The sequence below is a fragment of the Panthera leo genome, chromosome B1 (assembly GCF_018350215.1).
Source record: "Panthera leo isolate Ple1 chromosome B1, P.leo_Ple1_pat1.1, whole genome shotgun sequence".
Classification (NCBI taxonomy): Eukaryota; Metazoa; Chordata; class Mammalia; order Carnivora; family Felidae; genus Panthera; species Panthera leo.
Genome location: NC_056682.1, coordinates 46,649,629 through 46,672,316, shown reverse-complemented (window position 1 = coordinate 46,672,316; position 22,688 = coordinate 46,649,629). Strand labels below are relative to the sequence as shown.

Sequence of the window (22,688 nt, the reverse complement as noted above, 5' to 3'; positions counted from 1 at the left end):
TCATCATTTCTGCCATCTCTGTGAGAGCCAATCCTTTTTCCTATGTCATGTTTCTGGTAGACAAGAGTTTATAGCATCTGAAGATACAGAGAAATTTCTAGGATTGCAAATATATAGTATCTTTCTTCAAATGATTTAACATAATTCAGGCAAAAGAGGAAGACAGAGCCAACCTCAGTGTCAGCAAAATGTCTGCATTTGTGCCCCCAGGATTGGGATCTTAGATACTCCATGCATTGGGAGAGACTGAGTCATGAGCAGAGCAGCCCCATTTATCTTGGTGTGTACACTTGAAAGGAAGATTCTGAAATCTGGGAGACGGCAACAAAGGGAAGAGCATTTGCCATGTGAGCAAAAGCCTGTAAAACAATGGGAGAATGTGAAAGGCTTATATATCTTATATTCAATTAGTCCAACTGGAAAGGACTCAAATACCAGTGGCTCAATGAGGCTGTGTTTTATTGTCCGATGTTTCTGGCCTAGATTCTGTCCAGTAATGAACTCACAATAGCAGAATCCCATTGGGTAAACTGCTCCAAATGAAAGATGGGAAGAACATTGAAAATGGCCAGGTATTTTTTTTATACCAGTCCTAGAAAATCCTATATCCATTCTCATTGGAAGACCTCTTGGTAAGTATTGCAAGCCAATTTAACACTGCACCCTCTTGTAATTTCACAACATTCTGTTTTGTTATTGCTTCCCCCTTTTAATTCCCCTAGCATTGCTAGGCAACTCCATGTCTTGCAAATAGCAGCGTTGATTACATTCTCTGTTTCCATGTAAAAGTCTCTTCTCTCCACTTAAAGAAAAAAAGAAAAAAAAAAAAGACCAATAAAAATTCACGAATTTCAAAGGAACTGGGAAGAACAAAAAAAAAAAATCATAAATGACAAAACCTGAAGAGATTATATACCAATTTTTTGTTGAGAAAGAATTTAAATTTTAACAGCTACCTTTTTGGAAAGAATTTAATAAGTACAACCTTTTCTTCCAAGTCATTTTGATTGAATCAATAGGAAAAAAAAAAAATGTCTCTCCCTAAACAGTTTTCTTCTGTGTAGTTAATGAAAATCGCTGTCTACTGCACACTGCAATTATGTTTCCTAAGCTCTGTATTAATAGAAGAATAGTGGAAATCGGAGCAAGATGAGTGCAGATGGTGTATGCCGAGCCAATACATAAGTGCAATTAAGGTTGGAAGCAAAATGGCCTCAGGTATTGAAAAATAGATGCATTACTTCCCTTGGGTTCTTCAGTGTGGAGCTCCAGCACAGGGCTTGACTACCTTTACAGACTTAATGGCTTTTGATTGGGTCTGTAAGACAATTCCTGCTGGTCCAGGAGGAGGGAAGGACGCCAAGAGGACAAGGAAGTAGGACCACATTTGAGCAGAGGTAGAGAATTGTTCATGTTCTTTTAAGAAGTCAGAAGTAACTGTTTATCTATCGTTGGCCAACATAGTCTCCATCTGAACGCTCCCAGAGAACCTTGATATTCTCTACTTAACATTTTCTTTCTTCAAAGTCCTACTGGGAAATGCATAAGACCGGGAGTGTTTGGAGTAGACACAGAATCTTTTGTATTTTCCAAATTGGAAGCAATAAGTCCTTTCAGTTGTTAAAGGCTGCAAACTGCCTTTGGTCTTTCTGGTAATTTGGCCCCGTCATCTAAGAGTTCAAATAAGAAGAAAAAGGATTGTGTGTTTTCACACAATTTAGCTCAGAAAACCCAGAGCTAGAGTTCTTTCCTGCAAAAGGCACAATTTATTTGACATGAGTTACTGTGTTTGCACAGACATGGCCATACCTCTTAGTAATGTACACTTTCAGTTCTCTGCACAAGCCAAGGGGTCCTCTTTTGTTTTGCCTCATTTCATTTGGAAATATGAGAACTCTTCTTCCTTGTGATTTTCCTCTGTTAACATCTGGAGTTGAGAGGTAATCCCTACCTAGGAATCACGCCCCTGAGAAATGGCCAGAGTGCTCAGTAACAGAGAAATTAAGAGATTTAATGTAGTAAACAGGCAGACACACGCACACACACACACACACACACACACACACACACACACACAGAAAAGAAACAACAAGAACCAGGAAAACCCATCCCTGGCAATGAAGGTAATGTAGCCTGTGGGAAGCTTGAGTTATCAATAAGCTAAACCACTTCTTTATTGTTCAATAAAAACAGAAGTTCCCTTAACAATGCTCCGTGGCTCTTATCTTATTCTACCTTGGAGATATTGAACTCTAATGAGTGAAATAATGTGTATTCCAATGTGTTATGGGAAAAGTCTCAACTCCGGTAAACTAATATTTTTCTTCTTAAAGAATATCATTTCAGGGCTTTCATTGTGTGTGATTTCCTTTTTAAACAACTGGAGTCCCTCTCTGGGGATAAAAGGTTAATGGATTGTGTTGAGAAAAGGGAGAAGAGTAGAAATAAAAATGTATTAAATCTTTAAAGTTTGTATCTAAGAACTTTGCTGTGCTGGTGATGGGGATTTGAATATAGTTTCTTCCAGAAAACCATTAATTTGAAGTTGCCTTCAATGATTCACAAATCACCAAGGTACATTTGGGAAGCATATATTTTAGTCCACATAACACAGAAATAATCAATCTCTCAAGTGTTCCATTGACAGTTTGTGGGTTTAAAACTCACTTTTATAGAAATGTTCTCCCATCCCACCCTGGATTTCATCTTGCTCATCCCTTTTCAGAGAGTGCTTTTCAGAGAGGACTGACATATTCTTAAAAGGTTTTCACGAAAATGCTATGCATTCTTTCCATAACCTTGTGACAGAGTATAGAAGACCTTGTCTCTCGTGTCCAGTTGAACCATACCTACAAAAAAATTGGCGGCCACTTACACTCACTCCATCCTTAGCAGAGAGAGACAGCAGCTCACCATTTATGTAATTTAATAACAATTCCTGACAGGGACCAGAGATTTGTTGTACATACTAAATTCTTTACCAGTGCCTTTGGACATTTTCAGTTTTTTCTGTTCATACGACACTCAGAAGTATATTTATTTGAAGTAGGAATTACAAGAATCGAAAAGAAACCCTGAAGACCATGTAGTGGTTAAGAGCATGGGTATCAGTGTTAGACGATACCAGGTTTGTTTGGAATCTGGCCCTCACTTTACAAGCTTTGAGGTACATATGTTACCTAGCTTCCTTCAACCTCAGTTTCCCCAGATGTAAAATAGCTATAATTATATCTATCACATAGAACTGCTGTGAGGAATGCAGAGTCCCAGGGCCCAGTGTATATACAGCAAGTGCTCAATCAAGGGTAGCCTTGAAAGGGATAAATCTGAAATTGCTCATTATTATTATTATTTTTTAATGGGGCAAGCGGCTGTTGATTACTCTTCCAAAAACAAACAGAAAGTTGCGAACTTTTATAATTTCAAATAGACAAAAGGGCCAGTATTATTCACATGCAAGTAACTGTCTTGCATAGAATAACCTCTCACTGGCTGGTGATTCATTCCTTCAGTTTACATTCACGCTGTATGTAATTCTCCCAGCCATTGGTAGCGCTGTGAGAGGTAGAAGCTGTATGATATATGCCTTGCCCTCAGGGCATGATCTACTCCCCGGAGGTAATTTGAGTGACCTCAGGAAACAGAAGTCACTTATTGAGGCAGCTGGGTTGGAAGTCACAATTGTTGCCCACCAAGCTATGAGTGTGATGTCCCAGTGAGTCATCTGCAGGGTGATGTCCTCTAAATAACCCTACTTTGTCTACTCCTGGCTCTAGTTTCCCTCTCTCTGCTATCAGACAACACTATCCAGTTAATTTGCTTTCCTCTGCCAGACACCTCTGTGCTGATTAATTCTAATCTCTGGTGTGGAAGAAACTGGAGAGCTTGAGTGTATTCTTGGTTTCTGTACTTAACTCTGAACTTGTGCTTCTGAGGAATACGTGTAGTGGTTATTATCTAGGGGAAACTAAAGAGTATTCATTAGGCATCGCACACATTCAAAGGATGACTATTTTTTTTTATCAAAATACATTTTAATCTTGTTGCTAGGATGGAGTGGCAAAAGACATTTAGCCCTAATTAAGCATCTGCCAGGAAAATGAAATACAGTTCTACCTTTTAATTATCTACATTTAACTTACTATTTTCAATAGCATGTTGGCCTGAAGATATCTAAGGTCCCCAAAGTAATGGAGGCACGGTTCCGTGAAAATGCTTCCCTAATATGTCAGACTTCTGAAACTTTAAATATGTGTCCCATCTGTGTGTCCTTCCCAGAGCCTTGCTTGAGACGTCAAGCTGACTGGGTAAGGAGACAGCCTTCATGTCCCCGGTAGAATGGCATCCACCCCCAGAAGCTCTTGCTGCATGGAGGGGTGAGCAGCCCCTCTTGTGTGGTCCCATAGCGCTTCTCCTGTCATGGCAGTTCCCATGCCGCCTTGTCGGGGTAGGTTGAAATGTCTCCCCCCTTTAACCTGTAAGCTCCTTGAGGGCAAGAATCTTGCTCATCTGCTTTGTCACAGTATCCTCAGCACCTGGTGTAGTGGCAGGCACAGTATGATGACTCACTTATTTTGTTCAAATAATGTACATTACAAACTGTATAACATCTCTGATGTATTGCCTATGATAGGGGACCTGCAACAAGGTACGCATAGAGACAATAATAACATGATGTTAAGATGAAATCAGATACTACATGTGGTTACCTTAATAATAAAAGTAAAGGGCTATAAAAGGGTACAATAATCAGCAATGATAATAATGCTATTCAAAATATGGGGAAGCTTCTCATTTTTCAAACATCTTTTTTTTTTTATTTTTTTTTTTAACGTTTATTTATTTTTCAGACAGAGAGACATAGCATGAACGGGGGAGGGGCAGAGAGAGAGGGAAACACAGAATCGGAAGCAGGCTCTGAGCCATCAGCCCAGAGCCCGACGCGGGGCACAAACCCGCGGACCGCGAGATCGTGACCTGAGCCAAAGTCGGACGCTTAACCGACTGAGCCACCCAGGCGCCCCTCAAACATCTTTTTTTAAATGTTTACTTATTTTGAGAGAGAGACAGAAAGCACAAGTGAGGGAAGGGCAAAGAGAGAGGGAAAGAGAGAAGCCCAAGCAGGCTTCATGCTCAGCACAGACCCTGATGCAGGGTTCAATCCCAGGACCATGAGATCATGACCTGAGCCAAAATCAAGAGTCAGACTCTCGAGCGACTGAGCCACCCAGGTGCCCTGAAGCATGTTTTCTAGGCTCTAGCCCTGGACTAGTAAGAGGCACATGAAAAATATTCCCTTGTGGAAGTGGTGGGCTTTCTGCCTCCTGATGTGTGAGTTGTTTTCTGTCTTCTCCAGGGACCATGGGTAAGGAAGGACGATCTCACAGCCGAATGCAGGCATCGGAGGGGACTGAGAAACCTAAGTAGGCAATGGTTCATTGGAGAAGGCTCTTGAATATGAGACTGTTGCTTTTCAAGAGGAGTTTCATTTTTCCTTTTTCTTTCCCAAAGAATTGAGGGAGGAGGGCCCTGTGCTACTCATGAAGTTGTATTGGAAATAGTTGTTTGGAGCTTTGTCTCTGGAGAGCAGTTTACTCATTCTCTCGGTTAATCCCCAATTGTGAGCCATTACAATGTGGAAAATAAAGCACAGAGTTGGTGAAATGCAGAGCTAAGCTGGCCCAAGGATAGGGTACAGAGCATCAGTTGAGAAAACAATTCGCCAAAACCCAGTTTGCTGGTTTTTTACTTCTTCTGTGTGGTTTTGGGATATGAAAGATACGCCAAGGAGGAAGAGGGATCCTTGACTTCCCTTCTTGAAACTTAGTTATTCAGTTTAGTAAAGCTAAGCATCCTGCTACAGAGAACTTCCAAAAGATTGAGGGACATGAAGCTAGGAGGGGTGGGAAGCATCAGGGAATGATGTCAAATTCCTCCCCAGGTGCCCATCACCAGGTGTATCTGAGAGCAGGCTGGCAACAATAACCATGGCAGGATGTTCCCTTTGGGATTTGTGGAAGTACGATAATGAGCAGTAGATAAAAGGTGTGGGACAGCTATTAGGCCATGGGCTGCAGTGGGTGTGGTGCTGAATGTGAAATACTATTCCAGAATTCTTTCTTTGCTAGGGAACAAGTCAAGACTAAGACTCAAAGCCCTTTTCATAAACGGTAGCCAGGAATAAATGATTTGCCTTCTTTTTCTCTCACCGTTGCCTTCCTGCTGTCTTCTGTATTTCTCTTCTTGGAACACTAACACGTATACCTTCAATTAGTTTGAAAATTCTGTAACTTTCAGTCTCCCACCAGGATTAGACCTGCTAAGAGTAACTAGTGTTTTCTATCTGATAAATAAGGGGATTACAGCAATAACTGCTGTCAGCATTTTTCTCATTTAAACAAATAAAGCTGACAAATGATGAAGGTCTGTGCTGTTCTGTTATGTTTAGAACATGCAGAGCAATTATTCATCTGCTGCCAACATTAGTCTCCGTACAACCGAAACATCCAACAGCGTCGAAAGCTTATTAGCATATCAGTCCCATAGTCATATTTTTATATATTCTGTAAGACGCCAGTCCATTACAAAGGCTGATGGTTATAATTTACACAGTAATTTAAAGGGTTGGATTTTTCTGTGCTTATTAGAGTTACACAAGTCATCAGGTGCAGTGCTGCTCTTATTTATGAGATGTCACCTTCTGTGTGCCTGGGATTTTTGCTCCTCTGTAGTATTTCCCGTGAACAAGTTAGCTGCCATCTCTCGAGGTGGGGAAGTAGATGGCCATCCCTGCAATGCTGTTGGATGAACTTCAGCGGAGGGGTGTGGGCAGTGGTTTCCTTAAATAGAGCTGCTTTCCCTGGATGTTTGGTCATGCTCACACGTGTGTGTGTGTGTGTGTGTGTGTATCACTAGACAGCACTATAATGGAGATTTGAGAGAGAATATACTATTTAAAACTTTTTTTATTCAATAGAATTATTTCTTGTTACGGTAGAGATAAGCATAATAGATCCACAATGGTCATGATTTTCCAAGAGGTCTCCTAGAGGGAATGATGTGACAAGACTGAAGACTTCATGTTAGAAGAAAGGTCTAATCCAGACAGTGTATTTGGCCAGACGGGGGTGGAGGTCATGTCACTTGTGGCCTTTTATTTTTATTTTTTTTTAATCTATTTATCTATTTTGAGAGAGAGAGAGAGAGAAACAGCATGCACGTGTAGGTGCAAGTGGAAGAGGGACAGAGAGAGAGAGAGAGGTAGAGAGAGAATCCCAAGCAGGCTCCACGCTATCAGTGCTGAGCCTGATGTGGCGCTTGATCTCACGGACCTTAAGATCATGACCTGAACCAAAATCAAAAGTCAGATGCTTAACCTACTGAGCCACCCAGGCGCCCCACTTGTGGCCTTTGCAAGGAGCCTGCCACCCTGATGCAGCCTGCAGGAAAAATACACTGTGTTTGCAAATAGTTGGTTTATATTCGTTTGGCTGCTTCAATCTGACGGGAAAGCCCCGGTGAAGAACTTGTAAATGAACTGTCCCAGTGTTGCAATTGTGACTTTAGCATTAGTCTGAAGGAAGGGTTGCAGACTTCTGGACACGGGGTAAGGTAAGGTCGGACCTTCATGGTGATGGTCCCCGGTCTATGGTTTATGCTTCCCCAAAACAAATATGCAGCTGTCTGTTCATGTGTCCACGTTTAGTTTCTGTATGGGATGCACTGACATGTTGGGGTCTTACTCACCCTGGAGGGATGTCCTGCCAGAGGGTGCTGCCTGATTCCTGGAGAGAGCAGATAACTTGCCTGTAAGAGTGCCTTTTATATGCAAACAAACTGTCCAGAGCCCAGACCATGAGCTACTACTTTTATTAAGCTCTTACACTTCAGGGCAATATTCACTTATGCTCATTTCAGGACCAGCTACCTGACAACTGGGGACAGCCATTATGTTCCTGAGCCCACTGAAATGATTCAAACTCGACAATTTTACACCTGTTTACCAGGTCCTGTGTCTTCCCATGGAAACCACAATAAAGGCTCTTGCCCCCATTTTCCTGTGCCCCTTCTGCCTCCTAGCTTCCCCAGGTGGCCCTGCATGGTGTAATTTGCCTCTTGTTTCTGGGGATTTGTGAGAGTAAATTGTTCCCCATCAGCTTGAACCCATTTCTGACCTCTCAAGCCTATAGAATGCTTCTCTGATGAAACCCCTGATTCCTAAATGGTAGGCATATTCTGTCTCCGCATGTCTCTGCACTGTGACAGAGTATCTCTGACCTCTGGGTGCATTGATTTGATGTTCTGTCTCATCCCTTTCACTATTCAAAGTAGGGTCATCCACCGTTTGCCTCAAATAAAAGAGAAAAATATAACACAAGCCCTCATCCCTGCAGTCTCGTTCCTTAGTTTTGTTTATTTCACATTATTTTCGAATCCCCGGCATGGGCGGCCACACTCCGCTCTGCTTTCTGTCCTAACCATCCTGTTTTGTTCTCTGCTTCGTTTTTATTCTCCTTTTCTCTTCACCTCCCAACTCTGCCTCCTCCTCGCCATCATCCTTCCACTCACACTTTTTGTTTCTTTAAGTGCGAAGACAAAAACACCACCATCAATAAAAACACCTGTAGGGCTTTTTTTCCTATTCCCTGTGGACCTCAGCTTTTGAGACCCTTACATCTCTGTGGGGGGGGGGGGGAGAGTGTACTTTTGCACTTGGCACAAACAGGGAAACATAGATTATCAACTGTCATGAAGATGATTTTCTATGTGTGATACCTTCTAAAATGTGAGGAAGTATAACTCCAATTGTACGTGGTGATTTATGTGGTCATAAAACTCTCTCCATCACACGCCGTCAATAACACGTTATTGATTGGGTAGAAAGGAATGTCTCCCAAGCCTTGACTGATGGCACACCTCCGTTCTTGTTCTTTAAATCCTACCACCACCCAAGATAAAATCACATTCCACCTCCTCCATCAAGAGCCCCTGGTTCATTGGATTGTACTGATGATTCTGTCCCATGAATTCCTTTTGAATTTAAAGGAAAAAGCATAATTATGCACTTCTTGTTTCTTTAAATGTTCCCTGTGTTAGTCTTATTTCCATAATTAAGTATAAGTACCTAAAATACAGGGACAGAATTTTAATTTTTGAGAAGGATGTGCACGTGGTGCTGGTTTTGCTGTAAGACAGATCTAGGTTCAGACCCCAAATCTTCCATTAAGAGACTGTGTAACTGCAGACAAATGACTTCGTCTCTCTTAAGACGGTTCTTTTGTCTGCATAGTGGGGATGCCATAGTTCCTACCGCGTTAGTCTGTTGTGAAAATGTAGTGAGTGAGTAGGTTGAAGGCTTATATGATGCTAGTATATAAGTGCAATTCAATAGGCATGGTCTCTTTTTCTCCCACACTGCCTGTCCCAGAGAAAGGCACAGCCTCAGCATGTCTGGTGAACGGAGAGAGCTTGCTGACTGTCAGGGCTGCTGTCCTGCCTGTGATGATTGAACTGATATGGCTAGTGATGCATGTCCCCTTTCATCCTTGGCACTCTATGCAAGGTGACTGTTCTTCCCAAGGAAAGAAAGGCCGATTGTCCTTGGTCAGAGGTTTGGAAGAAACTCACGCTCCCCAGTAAGAAGTACCAAGCACATTTTCTAACCCTTGGGAGGATGCAAAGCAATTAATGATAATAAATATTGAGAGGTGGCTGTCTCAGTTTTATCTTATTTTGCAGGGGTAGCCTTAGCTCCTCTTTCAATAAGAGCCTCTCCTTCCTTTACCTCCTCACACCATTGCTACAGTGGCCTTGCTGGGCTGTCTCCTCAGGGCTTTGAGACTCACGTAGTTCAAATTGTCTGCATTGTATTTGTTGTGTGAAGCCTTTGAAGCTGAGGCAGGGCCCTTCCCTGGTTTCCCGGCCTGTTCACACACATTCACTGTTCCCTCTTTCTCCTGAGCCACATTGCTAGATCCTTGCCCACTGCCATACCCAGGGATAGGGCCATTTAGAACCACCTGGAACTACATCTCTGTGGTCTGTGTGCTGAGGCCTCGTTAGCCTCTAGAATCCCAGCAGTTAATTGTGGTACTGCATTCCTCACCGTAGGCTTTACACCAAGCAAGACAAAGAAAAAGCATCAAGTCGAGTTACTGTGAAAATTATTGTATGGTATTGGAGCCACATTGGTTGGTAATACTTTGCACTCATTCTTTCTAGCTTACTCAGCTGTTGGAATTTAATTAGCAGCAATATATTATTGTCAGAGTAATTAAAACCTCGCCTTGATTAAAAACAGAATTGTTTAATTAACAAGAGAAGGTTTGGCTATCCTTAACTTTTGGTTTGAAAAATACAGCGGCCTCAGTTGATTTGCTCTGTCTCCCCATCAGGCTTGAAGGTCCGGGAGGTGTTTATCAACGTCACCAGGCAGCAGGTAGAGGACTTCCACGGGCCAGAGGACTACTGGTGCCAGTGTGTGGCATGGAGCCACCTGGGGACCTCCAAAAGCAGGAAGGCCTCCGTGCGCATAGCTTGTGAGTACATTCTGGGTGATGTTCTTGTCTGGTGTGAACACGGGCCGGAGTTCATCGGAGCTGAAGAGGGGGCTTTGGAGGTGCCAGGTGCTTCTGCAGAATATCGATCAGAGGACATCCAGGAGGCATCACAACTGTCTCTGTCTCTACCAAATTTACTCTTTAAAGCTGTGTTTTAAATGTTGAAAATTGCCTCTGGAGTACAATCCGCAAATCAGGTTGGCTCCGAGATTCTGCCGAGATTGTCAGATCGCAGGTGTCTTGACAATGCCGGGGGTGGGGAGGGGAACGGTTTCTGAGAGAAAGAAACCCGTGTAAATGGGTTCTACTATTCGTTATCAATGACAAAGTTCAAGGGGGCATTGATGGGAAAAGGTGAGCAGTGACTATTTACTGCACTTTCCAGCAGATCTGCAAAAATAAGACATTAGAGATTAAGGGATTTGTAATAGCCTGCTGTTCAGCCTCTTGCTTCTGTATCTTAAAAAATGGAAATGGGCTTTAAAACTGCATTTGTTTGACCCACGTAGAACTCCAAAAAAGAAAAAGGGGGGTGGGGGAAGAAGAAGAAAATTGCTTTTCAGGAGAGTCCAAGATGTTTTTATCATATTTCAGCATCAATGTTTTCATCATCTCAAACAGACTTAGAAGGACAGAAACTTCCTTCCTCCTCCCTTAAAATGTCTTCATTCCCCTACCACCATTATCCCGCCGTGATGGGTCCCCATGAAATCTCTTTTGTGAGCCCAGGAGTGTAAAAGCTCCTCCAGAAAGAAATTGAGAGAAGGAGGACAGACTTGGTTATTGTTGTTTTATTCAAATGCTGCCTTTTGAGAGTGCCATAAAGAATACGGGACAAGGGGGATTTATTTGAGGACTCAAGGAATTCATAGCAGATGTCGATGGTTTTAGGGATTGAGAATAGGAATGAATTGCTATTTCCAGAGACATTTATGTTTCTTGGGAAATGAAATCTTCTTCTCAAAATACGCATTTCACCTTCACTCTCCTGGCAATTTGAGAGGCCCTCTCCTGCATGTTGACTGGGCCCTAGTAGGCCAAGGAGAAGAGGTCATTTTGTAAGCTGTGCTCTTTGATGTAAGAGCCACAGGAAACCGTTGTCCTGTAGTTATTTAGTTAATTTTAGCCAACAAATACTTTTTGACTCTAAAGTAGCAGGTCAGCTGACAGAGGGGATATGTTTGGTTTTACCTTAACACAACCAGCTCTGTGATCCCTGCACGGCTTCGGCCAGGCTAGTCGGCGCATTTGACCCTTGTCAGGGTCAAATTTCCCAGTCTCTCTCTGGGAAAAAAAGAGAGAACAAGCAGCACAGGGATTTCAACATGGCCTTCCTCAATTTGTGGCTTTTCCACATCACTTTTCCTCCTCTTCCTCTATGTCTCTGAGGTCCAGGTGACCTATTCTGTGATTTATTATAAATAACATCACACTGATCTGTCACCTCCAGTCTCTCTCACCTCCATACTTGCTCATTTAATTTCTGATTGTCACCTGCTTGCTAGAAAGCTCCGGGTTTTCCCCTGGCTTACAAAGTTTAGCAAAGAATGGCTCCCAGCTCACCTTTGTTCATTTCCCATAACCTTCGATCATGTGCGCTATATCCTTCCAAGCAGTTGGCTGTTCTGCAAATCACCGTCGCTTCTCTGACATGTGCCTTTGCTCCTGCAGTTTCCTCTTTGACCATGTGGACCATGGTGGTTAAGACCCCAGGAGACACGGCAGCCTTGCTGGTTACTGGTTCCAGCTCTACTCCTTAGTTTTGTGATGGCGGACAGTTTACGCATCTCTCTGTGTCTTCATGTCTCCAGTGATGAAAGGGTGCCTACTTCATAGAATTATCGCAAGACTTACAGGGACTGATAACTAGAAAGTATTTCAGATTGTACCTGGCACAAAGGTAGGCTTATCAGTCATGAGCTATTTGAGCCTCCATAGAACCAGCATCACTCTTTAGGAGGCGTGTTAATACTTACTAAAACTAATTGCACTGAATTAAAATTGTAGCGCCTCAGTCAATTTTATGCAGATTATGGCTAATACAGTCTCTTAAAAATACATGCTAGGGCAGCCCTAGGATCTAACTCTTCCAAGCATGATAGGATCAAAGGATGTTACAAATGGAGAAACCTTTTCCATCATTTCTTGACTTTTTTAGAGGCATCTGATACTTTTGTGGTAACAATTACACCAATCTCTTCAGGGTTCAAAACATCGTTTTGACATTCTTGCATATTATATGCACATATGAATGTGATGAAGATGTGATTTTTAAGTAAAAAAATTACCATTAAACCCTATGTTATGCAATTAATGGTATCTCCTATATTTGTAACATATTTTTAGTTTCCTCCTATGTCGCAAGTGACAGATTTTTTAATTGATTTAAAATTATTTTTGCAAGTCAAGACATGGTTCGTCATTAAATATTGCATTTGACTTGGGGGCCAGTGTACATTAAAATGTAAATTGAAATTTAACTATGTTTAATGCCATTAAGCATCAAAAGTGGAGGGAAAAAAACTGCCTTTAGGACCTTGCTTGAAATTCTTTTCATTTGCTTGTAGGAAAAAAAAAAAAAGCACTTTTTTTTTTTTTTTAATAACTTTCATGTTTTGTTGAAATAAGATTTCTGGCTGCTATTTGCAAGTACTTCCCAGCAAATAACACATTGCACATGAGGATAGTCTTTATTCCCAATAAATGAAAAGCCAAATTGGATATAATTGTCACTATGTTTCTCCTTTTTGAGATTGGTTTTTGAAGTACTAAAGACATCTTAATGTGCTAAATAAGGATTTTGATAGATGAATGTAGCTTATGAATCTGATGACAATTGTCTTGAGGGGACTTTGCAAAATTAGTATCATTTTTATATTATTCATTAAATTATTGTAGTTCAACATCAGAGCTCCTTATGCTTCCTACATTTAGCCAGTGATGCATTAAGAATTTAACAATTTTGAAACCACAGCCAGCAGACCTTCCCTGGCAGCTGGCGCCTCCCACCAAGGGGTGTATGTATCGACTGCGGTGACTTGACATGATCGCACTAGGTAATCACTGGCATGATATCACCTCAACATCGTTCAACTTTAAAGGGAAATGGGATAAATACAAGTACTTTATTTATTTAACTCGTATTTTTCTTGACACGGCCCCACCCGCGTTTTCGGTTAGATATGCAGATGCCTGGCTTCCACCCCAGGCCTGTTGGGTCAGATTCTGACCCATGACTCAGTAAGTCCGGTGCAAGGTCTGAGGTTCTATTATTTTCAAGAGCTCCTAGATGATGCTGATGTTGCCAGCCTGTCTGTGGGCCATACATGGAGTAGCAAGACCATAAAAACAAACAAACGAACAGAACCTTTATGACACACGATTTGGGAAATACTGATTTAACCCGTTCATCCATTTAATAGCTGAATATATTGATAAGGCGTCATCATTTAATAGCTGAATAAATGATGTTCAGAAGGGTTAGGTGGCTTGACCAAAGGTCACCCAGCAGATGGTGCTTTGCTACTAAACCTTGTTGACTCCTTTCTATCAACTGGAATTTGAGAACCGTCCTAGCAAGAAAGGTTCACGTGCACGTAAGTTGTTTCCTTGAGGGAAGCAGTGATTGCTTTTCCATTCCATTGCTGAGGAAATTCCTCCTCATGGTGAAGTTCCTGCATATGTTGAATATATTTCAGTGCATGTAAGTTACACGTGTTGTACGTGTACATGAAGTCAAACGCATCACTGCCTTCGTGTCCCAAAACCAGTACAGGCTTTGTTTTAGTAACCAGAGTGCCTGTCATCTTAAACTATTGTCTTCTCCTTAATAATTCCACAGTGTGTCAGAGAGATGTTGGCTGCCTTCCAAATGCCCGGGGCTGGAAATAGCCGAGGCCCCGTCTCAAAAACGATTTTCTAAAGGTAAAAATAAATAAATAAAGCCAACCCACATGTACCCCCACCAGGTTGGCAGAAGCCCGTCTCCAGGGAGGGACTCCCACAGGCCTTCTCTCGTTTGTCTGATTCTATCCAGCTGGAGGTGGTCGGGCCACTGTAGCATCTGTTGGTTCTGCTGCTGGACGGTTGTCAAAACCAGGAATATTCAATTATTCGGGGTTGTTTATTTTCATGTGTGAACATTTGGCTGCTTAGCTATTGCTTTTCTTTCCCGCTTTTCTCCCTCTTCTTCATCTGCTTACACAATGTTTTGCCTGTATCATTAACCCTTGATCGATCACTCGCTTCTTGAGACTTGGGCCTTTTTTCCCAGTAGAAGAGCTGGGGCTGGAGAGATGGGAGCCTGTGCTTGTTAGAGTCACATAGCAAGTTGGCCGCTTAGAATGAAACACAGCAGGAAACCACTGTTTGCTTGATTTATTTTACTTCAGTTTTTCATTTTTTTTTATGTTTATTTATTTTTGAGGGAGAGCAAGAGAGAGAGCATGAGAGACAGATAGAGGGAGACACAAAGGAGGCTCCAGGCTCTGAGCTGTCAGCACAGAGCCTGACATAGGGCTCGAACTCCTGGACCATGAGATCATGCGTGACCTGAGCTGAAGTCGGATGCTCAACCCACTGAGCCACCCAGGCGCCCCTTTGTTGATTTTTTTTTTTTAAAGAAAAGATCTATAAAGTATACAGCCTGAATATCGTTTAAATAGGCTGCTTTTTTGAGGCACGCCTAAAATACCTATGCAGTTGTGCCAAGAATGAGTGAAGAGTTTAAAGGAGAACCTCATTTAAAAGCTATGAAATTCTCTACCTCATTTTCCAGGCACACATTAAAACAGTATTATTTTTATTTGTTTCTTTTTGGAGGGTAGTGGTATCTTTTTGAAAACTATAGAAGAGAGACATCCAATTAAGCCTCCATTATGGATCTCAGCTTCATGGCTCTGATAAATAACTTCACCTGCTAAAAACTGCCGATGACCCCCTCCTGACAGCAAATTAAATAATAAGAATAAATGTAGGCACATCTGCCTGATATTCAAATGCAGCCTTAACCTACTTTTGTAGCTTTGTCTCCCACTACATCCCTGCAAGCGTGCTGAGATCCCACTACGGTAGCACAGCTTAGACTCTGGGACATGAGACTCACTTTTCCCCTCTGTGATGTGCTCATATTCTTTCTCTTCCCTGGAGCATATTCTCAGCCCCACTGTGCACCATCCTGCAGCTTCCCACCTAATTCCTACATCCGAGGCCCGTCTCGTATGCTGTCTCCTTTATGAAACCTAGTTGAACAAATCCCTTAATACTAATTGACCTCAGCAGCTGACACACCAACTGAGCCATCGACAAGATACCTCCCTGTGGTATCTCCAGCTTCAAAACTGAAAAATCTAAATACCCACCTCTCTGAGTTCTCATAGCATTTATTTAGCACTTATCCCATGGTATTTATTATAATTTGCATAGAGTCACAGGTACTGTGAACTTGCTGGTGGATTTGTTCCCTTTCTTAGAATGTAATCTGATGTGAGATTCGACTGCATTACCCTCATTGTCTTGACCCCTGAGCCTACTGCAGAGACTTCTATATGACCCTTGTATTAGGAATGTTTGGTTTGAAAAGGCAACCTTATCAATGCCAGATATGATTCTCTGAAAGGGCATTTGTTAGTTATCTTGGTTGGGCCACGGTGCCGACATGGTGTCTGGCTTCTTAGTGAATCTGTAGCTTACCGGGACATTATTATAAGGATCATATTTGTTCTCCCTGCCTTGTGCACTACTCCTAATAATCTTTACTGCCATAAAGAGAGGGTCAAAAGGGATTTGGGAGCAGGTGAATCATTACAATCATACAACTCTGTGATACGCAGTATACGCTCTGAAGGAGACCTTGGCCGCCAGCTCCACCTGCTCTGTTCCCTTCCTCCCTTTCCAGAACATGGAATTTACTCACAGGTTATGGGGAAAACTTGTCAAGACCTCTCTGTACTTGGTGGCGATTGCACAAAACCTTGAAACCCTCCTTCCTTCCCCTCATCGTGGAAGAATGTGGCCAAAGTGAAGAAAAGATATGATTTTACTCTGTCAATGGTCAGTCCTTTCCTTTAGACTGAAATTAATTTGCAGTTGACCCTTGAACAACATGGGAGTTAGGAGCGCTGACCTCCTCCCATGCAGTCAGAAATCCACCTTTGTAACTTTCGACTCCCAGTGACTTAACTGCTAATACCCTATTGTTGACTGGAAGCCTTACCTATAACACTAACGATTAACAAATATTTTGTATGCTGTGTATATTATATACTGCATTCTCAAATAAAGCAAGCTAGAGAAAAGGAAATGCTATTAAGAAAATCATAAGGAAGATGGGGCGCCTGGGTGGCTCAGTCGATTAAATGTCTTTACTCTTGGTTTCTGCTCAGGTCATGATCTTACAGTTTGTGAGTTCAAGTCCCGCATCTGGCTCTGCACTGACAATGTGGAGCCTGCTTGGGGTTTTCTCTCTCCCCCTCCCATGCTCTCTCTCTTTCTCAAAATAAATTAATTTAAAAATCCAAAATCATAAGGAAGAGAAAATACATGTTCATTACTGTCCAGTACGTGTAGAAAAAAATCCACACAGATGTGTACCTACACAGTTCAAACCTGTGTTGTCCAAGTATCAACTGTATGTGAAAATTACTGAAGGATATGAGAGTCTGGGCCTCTAGATGAAGCTGTGCACTGTGTAAGGGCATCTAGCCATGGAAGGGAATGGGGAGGCTGAGAAGCATCCCACACGCCAGCAGCCAGGATGTGTACCTGGCACATGGTTGCAACCGCCTGAGGGAAGGGTCTGGTTTTCCTACGCACAGAGGTGGTATTTTCAAGCCTGTGTTTGCGTGTGTCTAATTTACACAAAGGTGTCACATTGGCTTGTAGCCACAGGACTAGGTACATAATTTGTGGTACCGAGTGCAAAATAACAACGTGGGATCCCTTGTTCAAAAATTAAGAATTTGAGGCCATCGAGCAGTCGAGCATGGGGCCCTGGGGAAGCCCACTGGTCCCATGCCCGTGAAGCTGGATGTCAGTGGCAGTGATGCGATGGTTCAGGAAATCACCTCCTACAAGATAACATCATAGGGTCTGAGTTTTAAAATGCATGTTTGGGGTCAAGCTGGTAACTAGATATGCCCATTGGCACATTATTCTTTTGGCCACGTCCTCCTGTAAACTGTGCCTAGCTAGGCAAGCAAGGGGTGCATGCCTGTTGGCGATTCTCTAGAAGGAATAACTGCATGACGTGAGCAGGTGAAATACACACTAATAGAGGTTTTAATTTTTTTTTTAATTTTGACATAATTTCAGACTTCAGAAAAGTTGCAGTGTGTAGTACAAAGAATTCCCCGAAGTCTTCTGAGAATCATCAAATGTTGCTTTGGAGTTCTCTTTCTGTGTTGATAATATGCTTTCATATGTAGATTATTGTGGTTTGTTTTCTGACACGTTTAAGATTAAATTGCAGACAGGATGCCCCCTTTCCCTTAAATACTTAATCGTGTATGCTTTTTAAAGAACAAGGATGTTTTTTGACATAACTAGTAGTATAATTATGAAGAAATTAACACTGATACAATACTATTATCTAGTCCTGAGACCTTATTCATATTTCACCCATGGTTCAGTAATCTCCTTTGTTACAATAACAACAAAAATTCTAGATCATGGGTTACATTCAGCTGAGAGGTCACTTTAGTTTTCTTTAATCCGGGTAATTTCTCAGTCCTCTTTTGTCATTCATGACATTGAGTTTTTGAAGTGTAAATGTCACTTATTTTGTACAATGTCCTTTCATTTGAACATGTAAAAGGAAACAGCAGCCACCGAAAAAGGACTCTCATTGGTCACATCTGGGACAATTTGAGTATCAAAATGATTGAGAGAGATGGATTATAACTCAGTAAATAAGAACCCAGAAATCCATACTGGTATTTTGAAAAACATGACTGAATGAACATATGAATACTGGAGGGCAAAGGGAGAGCCCTCCCTCATGGTAGAGTAAATGGATCAGTGTGAAAGGAATGATGGAAATGGAAAATCATAGTGGCAACATTAGAATATTAGAATATTAATTGATTCAGACAAGTATCACGGATGCTTAAACTAGAGGGTAAAAGTTTCAGGAGTAACAGGATGTTTGTATATCCTCAAAGTATCTCTCCACAAGATACTTCTTAATAATTACCAACGGGAAATGAGTAGCTTTTCAGTGGAAAATCCAGCCCTATACCATCTTAATCAAGTGATCAGTGTTGACGACAGCAATGGGACCTGTCGGCAGTGTATGTCTCCAAATGTGATGGACAGAGCGGACTGAATCACTTAGTGATGTTTCTTCCAAAAATGTCTGATCTATATTTAACCGGAGGGAAACGTTGGACAAACCTAAATTGAGGAACATTTTACATAATAGGTCATTTTTAACTTCACATGTCTCTCAAAATGCCAGCCCTGTGTGTAAAACCGCAGGGATGTTCTGGGGATACAAGAAACTTCAAGATAGACATGCTACATCTTTTTGTATCATTCCCCTTTTAGGTCAGTCAAGTATAAACATGGATACAAGGGGTAGAAGGCAATATGTCCTTAAATTGTGAAAATGCAACTTCATTCTTCAAAGCCACTTTGTGTGGGACGCCTGAGTGGCTTAGTTGGTTAAATGTCCGACTCTTGATTTCGGCTCAGATCATGATCTCATGGGTTTGTGGGTATGAGCTCCTCATCAGGCTCTGCACTGACAGAGAGGAGCCTGCTTGGCTGGGATTCTCCCTCTCTCTCTCTCTGTCCCTCCCCACCTCTTCTCTTTCAAAAACAAAACAAAACAAAACAAAACAAATTTGTTCATGTCAGGTCTTCTTAGGCTCCACCCATAAATGCAGTGGAGATAGGAATTTGTTCTCTTCTGCCAGCAGGGGGCACTTCAGTAGAAAGTGTGAGAAATACTGTACAATAAGAGATTGTGATTCTATGAACAGAGTAGAATGATTTGTATGGAATTGATATAAATCGTGCTACTTTTGCTTCACGTGTGCACAATTGAAAACACCCACCTTAAAAATGGGTATTCCCAGTTAGCAGCACTTTGCTTTACAACATACCCCACTGTGGATGATGGAGCAGGGGGAACCCTCCCCAAATAATATTCCTTCATGCTGCTTATTGCCAACCATTATTTGACCAAGAAGAATTTGCAAAAAAAAAAAAAAAAAAAAAAACACAGCCTCCACCTTTTTGGGAAATAAAGGCTTGATTCAGTCTGCTGCTCTTGTGGTAATTAATAAACCTTAAACTTCCAAGAAAATGGCCGTGTCTATAAACACTTCAGTAAAAGTTTATCAGGGAAGAGGATATAGGTTTTATTTCATCCCTTATTTTCTCTACTAAAGAAACCTTCTGACGGAGAAGCAAAACAGAAATAAAACTTTGTTAAATCTTTGAGGACTCTGAACCTAGTGACAGTATTCTTAAATTAGTTTTGCATCTGTCTACCAGAATAAGAACATTCCAGAATTTGATAAGTAGCAAAGGAATGCTAACTTAGATGAGGCAGTGTTAGCTATCTATGCGTAATTAAGTATCTACCATGTTCTAGATAGCACAACCATAAATAAAATTCCATCCCTTCCCTTGAAGAGTTTACAGTCTAGCGATGGGCCATACTTAAAAACAAGTATTTTCAGTGGTTCATGGCCCGTGGTAAACTCCACATGTTTTAGGAGTCCATAGGAGGGACAATTTGCTGCTTGTCAAGATCTATGATATACTTCCTCCGTTAATATCTGAGCTAATTCCCAAGGAAGAAGGAGCATTAATAATTAAAAAAAAAAAAACAGATCTTCAGGCTAAAGACAGAGCTTGGGTAAAGGCACAGAAGGTGGAACAGTAGGAACTACCACATGGGAAACAAGGAGATGCAGCTACCAGCTAGAAGTAGAGAGATCACATTATGGAGGGTGTTTGAATTCTCTGCTGGGTTTACATTCATCCAGGATGTGGTCTGGTGCCATCGAAGTGTCATAAGAAGGACAATGATGTGGCCTTATTTTCTAAATCCCCTGCCATCCCATTCACTAGAGACAGAGTTAAGGGGAACAAGATCTGAGCAGCAGTCCAGGAGTGAAATTATGTAAATGGTTAAGGGATGAACAGAGGAAGAGCCATGAAGAAGACTGAAGATGGGAAAGAAAAGTTGAAGAGGCCCTGGAATGTGCAAGAGGGGGTGCAGACTTGTATGAAGGAATAAATGGTCCTCAGTGTCCATGCCATCCAGAGATCAAGTGAGCGGGGTCAGTGACATTTGAGAACATAAAGGTTTCCGTGGATCTGGGCAAAGCAGTGTAATGAGAGGAGGGGTTAGAAGATCATAGTGGATCTAAGAATCCATAGGAGCTGAGAAAGCAGAGGCAGTATGAACATCCCATTCCAAAAATTTGACCGAAGAGAAAAGCTAGAGAAAGAGCTAGAGTTAACCATTTGAAGAATAGACTGCAATTTAATACAAGCATGAATATTAGGAGAGTTCATATTCTAAAAGCTCATGGGAATGGGAGCAGCAGAACACATGAAGAAGGAGATGCCAGAACAGCTGGGTTTGTGTTCTGGACTCAACTGACTGGCTTTGCTCTCTCGCATAGAGACCCCCAAACCTGCTGCGTGTGAGATTCACAGGAGAAGCACTTTAGGATTAAGATGACTGGACCTCACTCAAGACGCATGGAATCAGAATCTCTGGGAGGGGGGCCCACGCTTATTTCTTGTAACTTTTGCTGTCTTCTCCTTCTCCCTGTCCACAACTCAGTTTCTCCTGCAGGTTTCTCCTTCTCTTCCCACCTCTAAATATTGTAGTGTTTTAGCTCTCCCTCTTGAAATCTCTCCTTAAGCCACAGACTCTCCCCAGGTGAAATCTTACATTCCATGGCTTCAGGTCCTGTCTGTTGATTGCTGATGACTCTCAGCCCTGACCTTGCACCTCATCTCCTGACCTCTCTATTCACTCCTGATAGATCACTGGATCTATCTAGTAGGCATTTTAAACATATGCCAAAGAAAATTCTCTTCGTTTTTATTCCATCAACACTGCTGCAAATCTGTGTTTATTCTCTGGTTGTTCCTGGTTCAGAATTGGTCCTTCAGGTGCTCCTGACGAGGCCTGGGAGTCATCTTTGTCTCCTCTGTTTCTTTCAGCCACATCCCATCCAGTAGCAGCTTTATCTCCAGAACATACCCTGAATCTATCCACTCCTCTCCATTGGTACTAACAATTGTTATTTCTTTACCGTGATAATCGCCTCCCTCCTTCTAGTCTTAACATCTTAAAACCCATTCTCCACACTGAAGCCAGAATGGTTATTTAAAAAAAAAAAAAAAAAATACAAGGGTGCCTGGATGGCTCAGTGGTTTAAAGCGTCTGACTCTTGGTTTCAGCTCAGGTCGTGATCTCACTGCTCGTGAGTTCAAGCCCCAAGTCAGGCTCTGTACTGGCAGTACTGAGCCTGCTTAGGATTTGCTCTTTCTGTCTCTCTGTCCCTCCCCTGCTTGCACTGTCTCTGTCTCTCTCAAAATAATTAAATAAACTTTAAAAAAAAAAAAAAAAAGTACAACCCAGATCATGTCGTTCCCTTGGCCATACTTCTCCCTCTGGCTCCATGGGAATTAACCGGCTCCTCTTACTTACCCTTATACCACAATGCTTTCTTTCACTGTCCCAAACACTGGGACTATGTTTCTTCTTCAAATATCCATGATTGTCCCTATTTCATAGCCTTTTGCCATTCGCTTTCCCTGGAAAACTCCCCCAGACCTCCAGGGGGCCAGCTCTTTCATGTCAACTTTAGTCCCTCCACATTTTTTGTTAGGTCTCTTTATAAAACTTAGTCTAAAACATGGATTTTGCTACCAAAAAAGTGAACAATTTGTGCTGACGTGGCGTCTTAGATCCTTCCTGTTCTGGCAAGATTGATTTAAGGGAAAGCAAAATACAGTGTTCCTTTCTTCCACTCAGTTGCTATATGGGGCCAAGCAGAAGACAGGGATGCTAGATGTTTGTGGTATATTCCAGTGTTTATGTGCTCCAGACACTGGCCACATCCCGTCCTGATCGACCTTCCCAGCCTCGGGGAGACC

The 22,688-nt window shown here is 42.0% G+C and overlaps 1 protein-coding gene across 5 annotated transcripts in view; it reads left to right on the top strand.

Annotated features, from left to right (window-relative positions):
- The window catches only part of UNC5D (unc-5 netrin receptor D), a 547,712-nt gene that overhangs the window by 318,520 nt on the left and 206,504 nt on the right, over window positions 1-22,688 (top strand). For all 5 annotated transcript variants that reach the window (XM_042934906.1, XM_042934905.1, XM_042934910.1 and 2 more), the window contains exon 3: window positions 10,395-10,538. In XM_042934906.1, the coding sequence (XP_042790840.1) occupies window positions 10,395-10,538 (144 nt within the window). The remainder of the gene's footprint in view (window positions 1-10,394; window positions 10,539-22,688) is intronic.